Genomic DNA, 17,695 nt, shown 5'->3' with positions numbered 1-17,695 from the left:
CTTTACAATGCAGCCAGAGGTGCGTCTTGACCTGCACTACCTACATAGTTGAAGTTTTTCTCTGCGCGCGCTTTATTTTATACAATATACAACATATCTGCTGTTTTTTCATAAGACTTTACTTTCAATAACAATTATAGAAACAGCATAAAGCGGAAGAAAGCAGACACACTACAGTCTCTCACTGAGGCACCATGCTAGCGCACATACGTAGGCTCACGGCAACATCGTTTTTCCCACATGCACATGGACAGATGGACCAACCAGGAAGAAATACAAACATTTACAGAATTACAGAACAGCACAGTAAATTATTCAAACACTACCACATACAAATGTGTAGCAACAAACAAAGATACATGCATACACTAACTTAAACACACAGTAACATATAAAACATGCAAATCGCACACCCACAAAAAACAACAAATAAACAGCAGAACACACGTACCAACGCTTTAGGCAGCAAAAAGGTGCTGATAAATGCATATATTGCCACAACAATCTACACACACACCAAGAAAAACGCAGTGACACCTCCATGCTTACAGGAAAATGCAAATACATGTAATAAAGTTAGAAACACGCAGACTCACATAGCAACACACAAGCTCACTTCACACAGACAGCCACGCACACATCAACACAAGATGCCTAAACTAAGACAATTCTGCAACCGCAATCATAAATACCTGTATGTGCAACCCTATACTAAAAGCCATTCAGAGGGAAACAAAAACAGCTTCAGCCCCTCCCTCACATGTAAATATAAACAATTTTGTGTAAAGTTTATGTAAAGTGCTCAAATAAAAGAAAAAGGGAGTTCCGAAAACATTTGCTAAAATGGGTGCTGGGAATGGATAGTAGTAATTGGTCCATGCTCTCAGGGAGGGCTAAACACATGATGAGGCATGATGTATGCATGCCTTGGACAAATAGGGTGAAAGCATATGAGATTGATGATGGAGCCAGCAAATGGGAAGCCTATGGGTCGGACGAAGCCCACAAAGTATATACAATATGTCTCTTTAAAACAGCCCAGGGCTTGTATATCAAGTGCTAGTAGTGGGCCTGTAGCACTAATTGTGCCACCCACATGAGTAGCCCTTCAAACCTGTCTCAGGCCTGCCACTACAGAGCCTCTATGTGCAGTTTTAAACTTCCATTTTGACCTGGCAAGTTCACCTACTTGCCAGGCCCAAACCTTCCCTTTTATTACATGTAAGGCACCCCTTAGGTAACCCCATTGCAGGTTGTAGTGTTTCTAAAAGGTAGGACATGCACTTGTGAGTTTTACATGTCCTGGTAGTGAATAACTGCTGAATTAGTTTTTCACTACAGCAAAGTCTATTTCTCGTATAAGTTAGCATTGGAGCTGCCTTGTAACATCTTACACACGCGTTTTCAAATTGAGTTCAAATAGAAAATTGGAGTTTGGAGCCCCTGGACTCACGATTTAAAAACAAATCTTTTAGTGAAGTGGTTTTTTAAATTGCAGGTCTGAAAATGCCCCTTTTAGAAAGTTGCCATTTTCTTCCTTAACCATTCTGTGCCTCAGCCTGTCCCTGGAATACACATCTGGGTCAGGGTGACGCTGGATTTTGTGAATTCTCTCTAGACAGTCACACACGTAGGGAGCTGAGGTGTGCCCTGCATATCCTGATGGCCCATTACCAGGCTGATAGGTCTTCCTGAGCTAGAATGGTGGGAGGAGTTGACACTTGCACTGGAATAGGACTGTGCCTGTCACCACACAAAGAGCTGTGTACCCCCTTGTAGTGCGTTTGGAGCCAGGGCTAGGAAAGATAGGGTCCTATGCACTGCAAAGACCTTTCTTTGAAGTCTCCCTACTTCAAAGGTTGAAATGGGTTAAGGACTGGACCTCTGACACCATATTCAGGACACTTCTGGACTGAGGACATTCTGACAGGAAGGAGAGCTGTTGTGCTGCCAGGAGTGACTGCCACTTTGCTTCATTGGCCTGCTGCCTGCTGCTTCTTTCCTGGGAGTGAGAGAACTGGACTCTACTCTTCACATCTTGCTTTCTAAAGTTTCTCCAAAGGCTTGACTGAGCTTGCCTCCTGTTGCTGAAGTCTCATGGGGAGAACAAAGACTTCACCTTCATCTTTCTACCAGCACCTTCGCTACTCTGCTGTGAGTCCTGCTCTGCCAAGTGCTGCCAAATCCAGTCCTGGGCCTTTGTAAGGGAGTTTTGTGCTAAAAAAGAAACCAACGTCAATTGGGAACCGGCACATCCATGTGAAATCGACCCATCGCCGCTTCCTGCACCGAAGCTGTGGTCCCGGCTCACCGAGCGTATGATGATCGGCCGCAACTAACAACACAGCCTGACTTTGCCGCAGGGCCTCTAAAGCACCACCACTGTGTGAGTTTTGAGCAAAGCATCATGAGTTGAAAAGGTGGTAATGTAACTGCAATTTTATTTCAATTCAAGCTGATGATCTTCTTTGTTCAGTTCAAAGCATGAAAATACTTTGGCACTGTTCAACTGGGTTATCATATTTGCAATGTGCGAACCTGGATATCTTTCTCTTTTGATTGCCTTGTTTGCTTGACACATGTCCACACATATTCACACAGACCCTTCACTGTCCTTTGTACGTACCACTAATATCGGCGACACCTTGTTTTAGCAAAGTCTCAATTTCCTTTGTCTAAAGGTCCTTGTGGATGTAATGCAATTCGACTATGCCGTTGAGCAACAGGAAAAATTTCCTCATTAATGTGGAGCTGCACTTTCATTGTCTTAAGTTTTCCGAATCCATGAAACAATTATGGAAACTGATTCACTATGTCATGATGAGAATTGATATTGTTATTCACATAAATTAGTCCCATGTCAGCAGCAGTGCTGAAACTGAATAAACAGGCACTCAACAAATTGCCCTGAAGCACACGAATTGAGGCTTGCATCTTCGTCTTTTTATGTTTCATAGTCGTCATAAATGAAATTCGACTTTGCAGTGCTGTTGAGGCTGCCCACATGTATACTTTGGTTTTCGATGGTGTGAGACGGGGCACCTGAAACAGTTCATTGTACTTTTTGGCTAGCATGATGTTTATATACGCACCACTGTGTATGATGAATGGTACATAGCAACCATTGATCTTCAATTTGATTTTGGGACAGTGTCCAAAGGAATTTTGTGATTTCACTTGATGATCCTTTTTTGACTTGTATTCTTTCTTGCAGGAAGCCAAACCTTCATGCGCACGTCTTTCGGTAGTCAGCGTTGACATTGCACACCCATTCTCTTCACTGCCACACTACTGTGACAATGGAGAACCTCTCGACAAGGAATCGAATGACACTCAGCCTTTTTCAGTTTCTATTTGCCCAACTTATGTTGCCGTTTACTTCTGTTGGCGTGACTGGAAAGCTTCTGCAACTTTCTGACAGCCACTTTGTCTTCACGACGTGACGCACTGGCAGCTATTTTGTCTTTAGGACGCTTCACGATCTTTTGTCATCCGCTTCATCCAGTGCATCAATTAAATCATCGAAAAGCTTCAATTCAGACAGTCCATCTAATGCCAATTTTCCATTTTTGGCACATCGAAAACAGATGGTGGTTTTTGGAAGGCGGAAGCACCTTATCAGGTGCTCTCTTTAGCATTCATGGAAGAGCTAAAAAACTGTACTATTCCTGCCATCGTTCACGGCCTCTTCAGTCAGGTTAGCAGGATTCAACAGCCTCACAAGCACAGCTCCCATGATTATGCCTGGGTTGTTGCGTCTGGAGATTAGGTCGGATGACTCTCTTTACTATAGATGTTTGGTAAATGGTAAGTAGATGATTCTTTCATGTTTCTAAGGTGCACAGCACTTGGCATTCCTTCGCACCTTCTTAGCCCTGGTTGACCTCTGCCACTTAGTATTTCGTTGTGCTAATTTACTTCTGCTCTCAGCGTTCTCTTGCACCTAGCTGTCGCGGTTTGTTGTGCTTTCTGTACCTGTTTGATATTGTCTATGACGTTTCCGTATTGTATGAGTGACAGCTCTGTGCTAAGTTGTTGCGTCACACTTCTGATCTCATTTGTATTAGCAATTTTCTGACCAACGATAAATGAGACTTTCCGTGGGGGCTTCACTGTCTATGAAGGTCTCATACTGGTTGGAATTGCGCTTTGGCTCCTCATATTGCAACCGACGATTTTTCACCTTGACTGAGGTGCACGTGACACACACAAGCAGCTTGCTGGACCTTTGCAAACACTCTGGGAGAGCACTCTCGACTCTTTGGGTTACTGGATTTACGTATCCCTATCACCAGTTGTAGCATCCTGCCCAGCCTAGTAGCATGCAAATAAATTGCGCCACACATGGAGCTCTGTATGACACGTCTTCATTTCTCAGACTGTAACTGGTAACTGAAACGTAATGCATCATAAATTTTTACTAACCTCGCCCAATCACTTACGTCACTCGACTAAGGAGTCCATTAGGGACCATAGGGGTCTAGTGCTCTATAATACACAAGACACTACAAGTAGCAGTTGGCAAGCAGCAGCAAACATGCAATGCAGACAGAAAGGTGGGATCTGGTTCTCAGAGAGAGGGACAAGTGCTGTAGAGGACAGTGCTTTATGACACTTGCTGGAGATATATTGAGTAATTGGAGATGTGAAAGCAGGAGACAGGTATGTAATGCCTCTGGATAATTCAAGGGAGGAGTTCACTCTACTGGCTGTGAATAAAAACAATTTTTCATATTATTCACCCAGAAGAGTGGGTGTCATGCATAGATGCTTATTGGTTCTATGCCATGAGTGGCCCCTTCAGCCATATTGACATTTTGGTCACTTGCACAATATATCTCGGGAATGGTAGTTTCGATTTTTAACATTCTAAGCAGTGTGTTTTGAGTGGTTAAGGTTCTGTCTCTACTGGGCCATTGTTTCTGTCCTTGACAGTGCTGTCTCTGCAAAAGAAATTTTGAAACCAATGGAGAGGTGCACATTTTCTGCTCCATAATTTTTATTAATCATATGCGAAGGAAAGAACACAATATAAGGTGGCTTCCCATAAATTCCAGAAGGCCGTCAGAAAGGCAAAAAAACTTTTTTGCAGCATCGATTGATCAGGCAGAGCATTCCAGCAAGGAAGTTTTCAAGGTGGTTCAGTCCTTTTTCAAACCTAGATGTATTGAAAGGGAGATACTGCCTTCGGTCACCCTCTGCAATAAAATCTCGGACTTTTTTGACCAAAAAATTAAGCGTGTTTACGACTCATTTGGCCCAGAGGTAACAACAGTGAAAACAGATCAGTTTGTCAAAGAGTTGACAAGCGGGCCGTTGGCCTGTTTTCAACCAGTTACTCTGTCCGCGGTCTTGAAGGAATTAAGATGCTGCAAGTCGGGCTCGCCGGACGATCCTTGTCCCCCCAAATTGTGGTGCACAATGGCGGATTTTGTGGCCCCTTCCCTACAACACGTTTGGAATACGTCCATTTCTTCGGGGGTTTTCCCTGATATATGGAAACATGCCACCCTCCTCCCACTAAAGAAAAAGCCTAATGGAGATCCTATGGATCTTAGCAACATTCGCCCTATCTCTCTACTGGCTGCCCCGGGCAAGATGCTGGAGAAAGTTATCCAGCGGCAGCTCAGTAAATATATAGAGGATAACAAGATTCTGCATGAGACACAGTCAGGTTTTAGACCCGGCTTCAGTACCGAGACAGCTCTGATCGAGGTGGCAGAGTCAATAAGATGGTCGTTGGATTCGTGAGACTCAGCTCAATGCTGGTGCTCCTGGATCACTCGGCAGCTTTTGACACTGTCGACCACGTAAGGTTGATGATGCGATTGGCAGAAGTGGGCATACAGGATCAAGCGCTGGACTGGTTACATTCCTACTTGTCCCAGAGAACCCAGAAGGTGGCCCTGGGGACCGCTTCCTCTACACCTAAGCCGTTATGCTGTGGTGTACCTCAGGGCTCGGCGCTCAGTCCATTATTATTCAATATCTATATGGCCCCACTCTTTACGCTTATTGCTAACTGGGGGGTCAAGGCAGTATCCTATGCCGATGACACCCAGCTTGTGTTCCCATATGCAGAGGTGTCAGAGGCGGCCCTGTCAAACTTCAAAGGCTGTCTTCATGATGTGGCGCGCTGGATGAACACTAATAAATTAAAGCTAAATGCGGACAAAACGGAGGTGCTCTTCTTTGGCAAAGGCACCCCGCCCCCCTCTGAGCTCTGGTGGCCGATGGCAATGGGCCCGCCCCCTTCCCCTAGTCCCTCGGCAAAAAATCTGGGAGTCCGTTGGGACAACAATCTGTCCTTTGTTTCGCACACACAACAGCTGATGGGTTGCTGTTTGGGTAAACTTAGGAATCTTCGCAAAATCTTGCGACTTCTTCCGGTGAACTGCAGGAAAACGGTAATCCATGCGACAGTTACGTCCAGATTGGATTACGCGAATGGCCTGCTCCTGGGTTTGCCCAAATATTTATCTCAACGCTTGAAATTGGTCCAGAATACGGCTGCGAGGCTGTTAATGCATATTCCATTCAAGCATTCTGTCTCTCCGCATCTCCGATCACTGCCCACAGGATCAAATTTAAGGCACTTACGTTAGCCTTCAGATCCTTGTCTGGCTCATGTCCAAAATATTTAAGGGACCGGCTACCAAGATACACGCAGGACCGCTCTCTTCGCTCTAACTGCCGGATCCAGCTAGCTGTCCCCCGAATAAAAAAGGCTCGTCTGGGTGGTAGAACGTTCTCGGCCAATGTAGCGATGCTTTGGAACTCACTCCCCTCAGAGCTCCAACAGGCACTCTCTGAACCCCGTTTTAAAACAATGTTGAAAACCTGGCTCTACACCCAACCCCGCTAATGACTTGAATTTTGGTATATGTTTCTCTGCCTGTGTTTAGCGCCGGGACACCACCTTGTGAGGTAGCTGTTCGCGCTCTATAAAATTCTGTATTATTATTATTAATGTGTGTGTGGCTATATCCATATAAAGGGGCCACAATTGATATAACCATAGTATAATCATTACAAGGCCTCAATGGCACAAGCTTTTATTGATAACCTAATATTGGTTTTGAAAATGTGCTTAGCCTCTTTTTTTTCTTTTGGGAGCAAGATAACGTTAAATATTTAGAAGTTAGTTCAATATTTTGCTTATAGAAATGCTAGAGTAGATAACTTAACGGGGAGTCTGTTGTGGTTTACACTCTGCGTGGGAATGAGAGAAGATTTTCGTGTACCATGTAGTCTGGACCACAGATACCTTCAAGGCTGTGCAGCTGTGTGCGTCTTTCTCCGATGACAAGAATGAGGGGAGTTTACCTGCTCCAAGGAGACGACGTAACCTGATTGGTCCAAGTTTGGAGGGAGTCAGTGGAAAACAATTCTGAAGAAATGTGTAACATGTTCTAATTGTGTTTCTTAGGATAGTTTTTCGGAAATCCTACCCTAACTTTGCTGAGGGACGACCTTTCCCTAACTCCGATACTTGAGATCCCATTTTCCTAAATTCTTGAGTTACGCTCTTGAACATTTTCTGCCCTTTAATTTGAACCTTAACTTGGTTCATTTTAGACTGACACCTTCTGCTTAGGTTTTCCCCCCTGCCATCTTTCAATGCTTTATTTAGGCTAGATCAGTTCCTTTATGGAACTGATAATACCTTTATTTTGTATTTTGTACTTTCTACTGATTTGCATTGTCCTTCATCTGATATATGTAGAAGAACTAATTAACAATGCAGAGTTTTATGCTGATCTGATCGACTACTTTACTGAATGAAAAACATAACATTTACTAATCTGCTAATAAATCTTCATGGTTTTGAAAACCATCCGCTCTGTCTTTCTTGTGGAGCCAACTAGGTTGGCTAATAAACAGCAGTCCATAAGATCAATGAATCAGTCCGTTTGATGACTAAACCAGAGCGGGAAAGTATTGAAATTACTCTGCATCACCAAGAAAATCTGAGTGACGAGCTTGGAGGCTGTACATGGCTACGGTCATTTTGGAGGTGGGCTGGGGAAGGAAGAATTAGGACTTGTAGGCGGTGGATGATGACAAGTAGGAGAGTAAGGGCCAAATGGAACACTAGGAGGGCTGGGATTACCAAAGCCACGAGGTCACGAACCAGGCCCAGTGAGATCTATTCTATGAGGATCAGGGTTATCAATGCCAGAGGGGACCATGAAGAAATTGATGATGAGGAACAGTAGAAGGAATACCAGGACTAGGGATACTGGGATGAGGGTGAGAAGGATGAGGGGTGCCAGGTGGATGTGGAACAGGGGAATCTTGACCCAGTGGGCAAAAGCCCAAAAGAAAAGAAGCACCAGGGGTAGAAGGAACAGAAGGCCTTGAACCATAGCAACGAGGAGGGCCTGAACGCATCTATCGGGTCCAGAAAGAAGAGGACAACCAGTGCATGGCGTAGCAGACCCAGGTAGATAGACCAAAGAGGGCCAATACCAGGAGCCCAATAGTAAAAGGGACCAGAGAAATGAGGGCCAAGACCACAGAGATCAGATCTAGGAGGGGGAAAAATAGGCCAAAAGTGAAAGAACTAGGAGGATCACCACAAGAAATGTTCAGCACGACCTTGAGACTCTAGATTAGAATGACCATGGAGATATAAAAGACCAGTAAGTCTAGACCTAGTGGGACCAGAATCTGTAGATCCATGCTGGTCAGACTCATAAGATCCTAGACCAGGTGACAAGGACTGCAAGAACTAGGGTTACCTGTGATGTAGCAGAAAACATATTTATTTTTAGGGGTGCATTTTAATCACACGTGTAGTCCGCATCCACACATAATCCTTTGTCGTCATAACATGGAGTGTTAGAATTTGAGATTTAAGAACATGAAACGTGATGTATTCTAGGCCATTTGAATGTAACATGGAACACATAAGCAGAAGATAAATGTAAACCTTAACATGAAGCATTCATGTTGTGCATCTGACAATTTATTCAGGTAACTAATGTGCTTGCAACCGTGTTTCTTTAGATGTAGATAGTCATACTAATTGAATTCGTTTATTTCTTAAGCAAATTCGTAAAGCTCATGTACCATTTCACTTAGGTTAGCTGAAATTGTAGGCCTGAAATGCTTTTCTCCCTGGAAGCTCCGTCTAGTATTAACAGTGGAATTTCACGTGAGGTGTGGATTTTGTTCTCTTATGTTTTATATCTGGCAGGTGGAAGTAGCGTTCTTGTTAGCTATAATAATGTCTTTGTTTTCTTAGTCAGGTGGGGAGAGAAGGGGATACATCATGAGCCCAAGTTGATAAGAGATACTGTTGTGTTTCACACCATAGAAGGCATTGGAATCAAGGTCATCAATGTTGAAGGTCAGGAGAACTGCTGCCCACTGGAAACTTACCTATGGGAGCGTATATGGAATGGATGGCGTGACTTGTTGGAAGGCATCTTGGGCAATTTACCTGTTATAGCGTGATGCAAAGAGGGAAAGAGCCCCTCTGCTTCCTTCTCTGCATTAGGAGAAAGAGCCTCTTAGCATGAGCTCTGAAGCTTCATGCTACCTGACCAATTGACGTGGAGAGACTTCTTAGGAAGACTCCACGTGCTGACACCTTTTACTTCACTTCTTTGAGAATGCCTAAGTAGGGGTGCCATGCTAGCGTTAGTGTAGGAATAGATTAAAGCTTTATTTTCATCAACCCTCGATGCAGGGAAATTTGGACTCATGGTTTTTGATCATTTGCATTATATTTCTCAAACTAATTGTTTTGTTTATGCTTCATAGATTACGCTGGGTATGCAGTTTTGGCTTTATCCTGATTCCAATGTATTTTTACAATCGTATCTTGAGGTGTCTTTATGTTCAGTTATTCCTGGCTTTGTAGTAAATTGACTAACCATAAGGAGTTATCTGTGGTTACTATGAGTCTAAAGAGTCTCCTGTCAAATTGATACGGTAATATTGTCGAACTTTCTCCCCTCCACGCTTGCATACTTCTAAAAAGAACCATGGGATTGTGAGTCTAGAACAGATCTAGAACTTATGGGCCCGGCCCTTTCACCTGCAACATGGGAACTAGGAGAACCAGTGCCAGTAGTATGAGGAAGTCCAGACCCAGGAGGACCATTACTATGAGGGCCATGAGATGGGGCACCAGGGTGAGATAGACAAGACAAAGGTGGAACAGGCAAGCCAGGTGACCAGGAAGACTAATAAGATTAGGATTGTGCCGGAGGACCGGGGGACAAGGAAGGCTAGGGAAACCAAGGCCAGTGGGACCAGCCCTAGAAGCCTTGATACATGAGGACCAGACAAAAGAGTTCCAGAGCAAAGACCAGGACTACATGGAGCAGGAGAACCAGGACCTTAAGGATAAGGAACAGGCAAACTAGGGGAATAGAGAAGCCAGGGGAGCAGGACCAGGAGGACTGATGGATGAACATTTGGGCGGGAGAAGTGAAAAGGCCCAGGACTCGGAGCCTGTGAAACAGGAGACCGAGTACACTAAGGACTAGGTGCAGGAATACTTGAACATCAGAACTAGAAGAAGTTGAGATGATCTGTGGTGGGCCATGACAAGGTATTGCAGAAGCAGGAGGGCAAGGAGAAGGAGGACTAGGGTCAAGAGGCAGAGGACCAGATTGAAGAGGACTACGGAGATCAGGACCTATAGAATAATGGCCAGTAGTTCCAGGAAACAAGGATAAGCAGGACAGGGACTAGGAAGAACAAAGGTACCAGTAAAAAAGGTACCTAGAAGGCCAGAGCAAGGAGGACCGGGTGAACTAAAAGTATCACAACCAGGAGAACCGGAAACAGGACTAAGAGGGCTATAAAGATTAGGACCTAGGGGAATAGGGCTCGAATTACCAAAGAGGGTAAATCAAGGGGACTGTACAATGGTAGTCAGACGTACCAGAACCAAAATTACCAGGCTCAGTAGGACCCAGGCAGGAACAATGCCTGCATTACCACTATGACCAAGAGGACAAGGATAAGATCCAGGAGGACAAGGACAATCAAAACCAGGATGACAAAGACTAAAAGGGCCTGGACATGAGAGGCCAGCTGGACCAGGCTCTGCGGTACCAGCTCTAGGAGGTTCAAGGTGAGAAGAGGACAAGGTGACCAGGACCGGAAAGAAACCAAACAAGGTGGCCCAAGAGTGGGAGAACTAAGAAGGACCAGGATGGCCAAAAGGCAAGGTTTATGACAGCATGCACAATAGGACATGAAGAACCAGTACACCAAGGACACCACGGCTAGGATGGTTGATGGACCAGGTCCATAAGACCTAGGCCCAGTAGAAACAAAACTATAAAGACCAGGACCAAGAGGATCAGGACCAATGGGCATATATCTTGTGAAGGACAAGGACTTTGAAAAATAAGAATACGGCCATGGCCAGGAGAGCCAGGAGGTGAAACCAGGGAAGCAAGCAAAGAGAGTCAGAAGGAAAAGTTCTAAGTGGACCAGGAAGCAAATGACTAGGGGACCAGAAAGATCAGGTCATAGAGGATCTGGACTTTGTGTACCAGGGCCAGGAGAACCAGGGTGAGGCAGAAAAGGAGGATCAGGGCCAAGGAGATTAGGACCTGGATGACCACACCCTGGAGATCAAGCTTAGAGGGTTAGGAACATGATGGCCAGGTTGGTGTAGAAGCATAAGGGCAACGAGTACGAAGGATACCAGTAGGGCCAGAGCCACGAGTTCCAGTACCAGAGCAGGGAGGATTATAACAATCAGCACCAAGAGGACCAGGGACAGACCTAGGTGTTCCAGTGACACCGTGCCTACAAATCCAGGGACCAGACTACAACATAGAACAGAAAGACCATGACATAGGGATAGCAGGACCAGGGTGAAAAAGATCAGGAGGACCAGAACAGCCAGAGCAAGGAAGACTAAGGGGACTGGACCAAGATGTCCAGGAGGACCAGAATCAAAATTATGAAGCTCAGAAGGACACAAGCAAAGCAAACCAAGAGGGCCCAGACCATTGGCTGCAGTGCCGGAAGAACAATAATGACACGGCACAGGGTCACGTGGACCAGGATATTCCAAACCAGGAAGACATGTGCTAAGAGGACAAGACCTAAGAAGACCAAGACCCGACAGACCTGGTGGACTGAGGGGACCAGCAGGACCAGTAGCTGATCTAAAAGAAATCGGATGTGCAGGGTGAGAAGGATCAGAATGACTAGGCCAAGGGGACTAGGGTCAAGAGGATCAGGAAGGAAGAGCTAGGAGAAAGGGACTGGATTAAGCATACAAAGACGCAAACAAGGGGGACCAGAAAAAAGGGACCAAGACTAATGGGCACAAAACTAGGAAAATACACACAATGTGAGGACCAGGAATAGGAAGAATAGTGCGAGGCAAACCAGACTGAGAGAAAATAGGGCCTGAAGAATCAGAAGGAGATGGCCAGGCAGGACCAGAACAAGGAGGGACACAATGACAGGAACCAGGGTGACCAAGCTAGATGGCTAAGAACCAGATGACTTGGGCAAGGAGGATCAACACTAAGTGGACAATTTATTGCAGAATCAAGATGACAAGGAGGAGGAGGACCAGGTCCTATAATATCATTACAAGTTGGAGGAGGAACAGGAGAATTAGTCAGGGCAAGAGCAGGCAGGCTAAGGCCATTAGAATCGGGAACCACATTGGGGAGGATAAGGTGGAGTAGAAGGATCAGAATAGGCAGGATTAGGAACAGGGCGAGGAGGACCACAGGGGTCACAACCAATGGGACCAGGACCTGTAGTGCCAAGTGAAGCAGGTGGACACCTGGGTATCAGGACCAGGCTGGTGAGGGTCATGGGAACCAGGACAACCAGAGACACAAGGACCACTGGGACCAGGATCAAAATAAACAGGCCCAGCCCAAGGTGACCTCATAAGGAGGACCAGGACATGTAGATGCATTACCAGGTGGACTACGAAGACAGCGACTAGGAAAGTAGAATCAGGATGACCCAGGAAGACTAGGAGGTCCATGACAACAGGGTTAGGTGGAGTAGGACCCAGCAAACCAGTAGGCTCAGGGAGAGAATCAATACTATCAGGACCAGGAGGCCCAGATAAGGGCTAATACAAGGAAGGGCCAGGATCAGGACCAGTAAGGCAATGGTCAGGAAAGACTAGAACCAGGAATATCAGATTAAGAAAACCAGTATCAGGACGACCAGAAATAGTTGAATGCAGGCCAAAATGAGGATCAGAAGGACTAAAACAAACCAAAGGAGGACTTGGAACAGAACCAGGAGGAAGACGAACACCAGAAGGCACAGAAAAACTTAGAGGAGAAGGAAGAAGACTGGAAGCAGGAGGACACCTATGTGATTCTACACCACATGTATTAGGATAGCCCTTCTGTAAATGTTTCTTATTCCTTCTTCTTATGCTGGCAACCCCAGATACCTCCACCTTTTTGGAGCCCATGTATAGAACTTGTAAGCATTTGCTGAAAAATGTAAGAATGCAAAAGGAATAAAAAGCTGGAATTGTTTCACTCTGACCTCTGAGTGTCAGAAGGACTGAAACTTTGCAGAGGGGTCTAAAGGTGGATGGGTGAAAAGGAGTGTGGCCTGTGAAGAATGGTAGAAAAGGTTTGAGAAACTCACATGGCTAGAGTCAGCAAAGATGGGTAATGACTTAAAAAAGGTGTCAAAGGGCTATGGCAATTAACAAAGCTGAGCTCAGGATCATAAGAAAGATTAGATGAGTAGCAAAGGGGCTGAGGAAGGCTCCAGATAGATCATCTCAGATGGCGTATTGCTGGAATCTGAGTAAGAAAATGCTCTGGTTGTCAGCTGTGATAGCAGCGGGAACTAAGGCCAGCAGTAATAGCTTCAGCACCAGACTATTGGTCTATGAAACTCTAAGAGCTAGATGAAGGGTCGTGGAGAGACATATGTGACAGAAGCATTTGAAAGGCCATCAAGGATGCAATGAGTTTTAAGATTGGTAGAATAGTCTGTGCTGCTCCCAGACCTTAGAGTTGACTTTCCATGTGCATGTGTGTGTGGTGGATATGTCGCAAGTGTGTAGTAGTAAGACTCTGGCTATGGTGAAAGTCTTAAGTGCATGGACCAGTGGGATATATTTTGCATGACAGGATGGAGAGTAGATGCAGCTTCCCTAGACAGTGGAACTGTATTGGCTGCATCCCTGTGGCTGGAGGGTGGAGACTTAGACATCGAAGTGAGGGAGGATAAATAAAAGGCTGCCCACAGAAAATCTGAGAAGTCCTTCTTAGAAAAAGCTGCTGATTAGTTCTTCCTGAATGATCTATGGCATAGGGTTGATGTTCGGAGTGAGGGCTAGGTCAGAGTTTTCTTCTGGTAAAGGTGACAGAGTTTCTAAGCAGAGCAGTCCTTTTCTACTGCTTGGGCCTAGCACTATTAATACTTCTGTGAGAGTTATTACCTAGAACAAAGGCTGTGTCTGAGCTACAGACCAGAAATCACATTTAAAAGAGAATCACACCAAATCAGTTCTGAAACCTCAACAGTGGATTTACATTCCCTGTCTGAAAAATGTATATAAAGTTGGAACTGTGAAATGATCGATCTGTAGGTCACAAGAATTTAGGTGAATGTGGAGTGTAAAGTGAAGTTTAAAATAGGGAAAGATAGTCTGATCAAAAAAGTTTTAATGAAGTTGGCTACTCCCCTAATTAAAATGAAAAAATCACGTATAGTCACTCAATGTTGTGCATTTATACGCTTATGAATTGAGGTCTACAGGTCGATCCGTATGGGTAGGATTAACTTCGTGATACTGCTAAGGGAACCGGCACTAGAATTCAGTGTCGACGGCGACCGGTACTACTATTATGGCCAGGAACAGCCTCAATAAGGGTTAACACTTAATAATCTTTGTTGAAACCAAAGGTACCCCCACATTTTTTAGGGTGCTGTAAGGATGGCCGCTTTTCACTGTTAGTGTTGGGTGACCACCACCAAAAAATGTGTAGGTAGTATTTGATTAGGTCCTGAGGAATTGCCATCGATTTGATAGTAAGGCAAGAAACATGGCGACCTCAATTCATAAGCGTATAAATGCACAACATTGAGTGACTATATGCGATTTTTTCATTTTAATTAGGGGAGTAGCCAACTTCATTAAAACTTTTTGATCGGACTATCTTTCCCTATTTTAAACTTCACTTTACACTCCAGATTCACCTACACTAGGACCCTTACTCACACTTCACCTGTCGGCCTTGGAATAAAGATCTCCGTTAAGTAGGCCTCATCATGGGCGCCTGATCGGGCATTGCAGCGCCGGCCCGAGTAGGAGCAGACCCGATGATGAAGCAAGACACCTACTTGTTGGGTGTGTGAGGGCCTTTTTCCAAATAAGGAGATTCCTCTCCTGTGTTTTACTGATTTCAACCTTACACTTACGACCCGTCATTGTCTTTCTTTTTTGATAGGAACTACATACTAATTGTTTTCACATTGTTTAATGGGTACGTATGCTGGACCTCATTGTAAAAGCCCTCGTTTTCCTTCCCCTTTTTTGACTCTACCTGGCCATCATGTCTGACAGAATTTGCGTATTTGTACAGCCACCTGCCAAATTGTGCATAATCTCTGCTATTTAGCCAGCAGCCATGTAAATCGCAGTGGTGGTTCACTATTTAGCGGTCAGCCAGGTGAATGGCTGTGACCATCTTTTAAATAATTAAAAAGAAAAAAAAAGGTCTTGGCTAATGCCAGACCTAATAAAACACGGCCATTCAAGCAGATAATGTTATCTAGGGATATTAGACATGTTAAGTGGCATGTCATTGAGTACTAGAACAGGTTTGCTTTTAAAAATGTATAAATAAATGTTGCAGCATGAGCACAGGGAGGTCAAAGAGTGCATGGCCTGGGAAATAATGACCCTTCTGCAACTCCCTTTGCCCTTTTGACAGGCTAGGTAATAGTGCCACACCAACAGTTCTGAAACTGTACTTCACCACTTGAGCTCAGAAACTAACTATGAAACTATTTGCCTATGTTACACATTTTATTCATTACCACCAGCTTGTCATTCTATTTTCTTACCTTCTTCTCCTCCAGGTAGGAAAGGATCATCCCTAGTATGGCTTCTGGTTCTCGGATCATGAATTTTTCATAGAGTTTTGAATGTTCTTTTCTTTCAAATTGGAAAGGCATCTGCTATGGCAGAAAGTCAAAACACACACAAAAAGGCATTTAAAAAAGCATCCTCAGACTTAAAGGAAGCAAGTTCTGGTAGCGTCAATCTGTCTCTGAGGCCAATGTTGAAGAGATGACACATCAGTTTTGCCAATTAGGTATTTTTTAGTTATTTGTATTTTTGCATTTTTATATAGCGCACAAGCTTGGCTTAACAGCATTGGAGCACTTTATATGAGTACCTGTGAGAAAGTGCCCTCTTTCTGCAGCTTTGCTCCCACAACCAAGTGGCCTGCTCATCAGCAGCCACCAACCGGAGGCCCCCAATCCCCCATTGGATAATATTGGACCTCAGCACTCTGCACCCGGCCGCCCTAAAGCAGCTGAGGGTGTAACAAGAGTGCATCCCTGACCATGGAAGACCCCTGAGTCTGCCCCCAGAACATCAACTCCCACTACCGAATACTTACCCTAAAACTGATAACACTATTTTCCTCCATAGGATAGCATAGACTGTTTTTCTTGGAAAAGTGTGAAGTTTGAACACCTAAAAGAAATTCTTTAAAGTTTAGTATTTAACAAAAATGCTTTTACGTACCTGTTTACAGGAAATGTCCCAGTGTAGTATCCAGGTATACTACACTGTGTAAGAAAAGTAATCTAAAAAGTAACTTACCTGGTATTTTACTGAAAAGCCCATTCAAGTAGATTTACTGTATTTACAAAGCATTGCATTTCTTTGAAACAATACGGCATGTCAAAACAAAGTGTATATACCATTGCAAATCCAAACTGTATTTGAACTGTATATTTACTGCAAAGTATTTATAACTTACCTGTGCCAGGTTGCTTGGTTCTAGGAAATAAAATAACTAAAAGAATGTTTTTATAGAAAAACAATTGGTCTGAAGTTCAGTCTTTGAGTGTGTGAAATCATCTGCTGATTGAGTGTGTGCAACAAATGCTTAACACTGTCCTCTGATACTGCCTTACTGCTCACTACCCCAAAATAGAGAGTAAGTTTCTATCTACTTTTACCTCTACCTACCTTTTGGGTTCCACTAGACTCTGTGCACACTATACCTCACTTGGGTATAGTATATACAGAGCCAGCTTCCTACATTGGTGGATCAGTTGTGGGATATACAACTTTGCAATTGTTGGACTACTTAGTTACCACCTGATCATACAACAGAACTCTTAAGTCGTCTTTAGAATTCAGATTTCTCAAAATGGCATTTATTTTGCAAAATTATTAAAAGTCTTGTTATTGCCTTGGTTAAGTCCCTGTAGAAATGTGGAAAAAGAAAAAGTCACTTTTGCTAGGGTTAGATGGGTTAGAAATATTTTTTAACAATGTCTCAAAACAAATAACCACAATGGCATAGAGGAAATGGTTGAGGAGTTCAACCTCACCCCTTACCTTCACTTTTCTTTCAAGGAAGTAAGATCCCTATGCAAAATTAAAAATATAACCATGGGGTCCCATCCCACCAAAAAAAAGCTCCAGGAGCTGTTGGCTGAGTATGCTAAGGACCATCCATGTGAA

General features: G+C 44.2%; 1 protein-coding gene across 5 annotated transcripts in view; it reads right to left on the bottom strand.

Moving 5' to 3' along the window:
• LOC146861028 (putative methyltransferase DDB_G0268948) overlaps window positions 1-17,695 on the bottom strand; it is a 598,370-nt gene that overhangs the window by 542,414 nt on the left and 38,261 nt on the right. For 4 of the 5 annotated variants that reach the window (XM_085646396.1, XM_085646400.1, XM_085646399.1 and 1 more), the window contains exon 2: window positions 16,054-16,164. In XM_085646396.1, coding sequence (XP_085502522.1) covers window positions 16,054-16,164 — 111 coding nt within the window. Of the gene's footprint in view, window positions 1-16,053; window positions 16,168-17,695 lie in introns of all 5 variants that reach the window. The other variant, XM_085646397.1, reaches the window with a different exon arrangement.

This window comes from Triturus cristatus, chromosome 3_1 (assembly GCF_964204655.1).
Source record: "Triturus cristatus chromosome 3_1, aTriCri1.1, whole genome shotgun sequence".
In the NCBI taxonomy this organism is placed as follows: domain Eukaryota; kingdom Metazoa; phylum Chordata; class Amphibia; order Caudata; family Salamandridae; genus Triturus; species Triturus cristatus.
The sequence above is the reverse complement of the archived record's forward strand: the minus strand, read 5'-3'. Positions and strand labels throughout refer to the sequence as shown.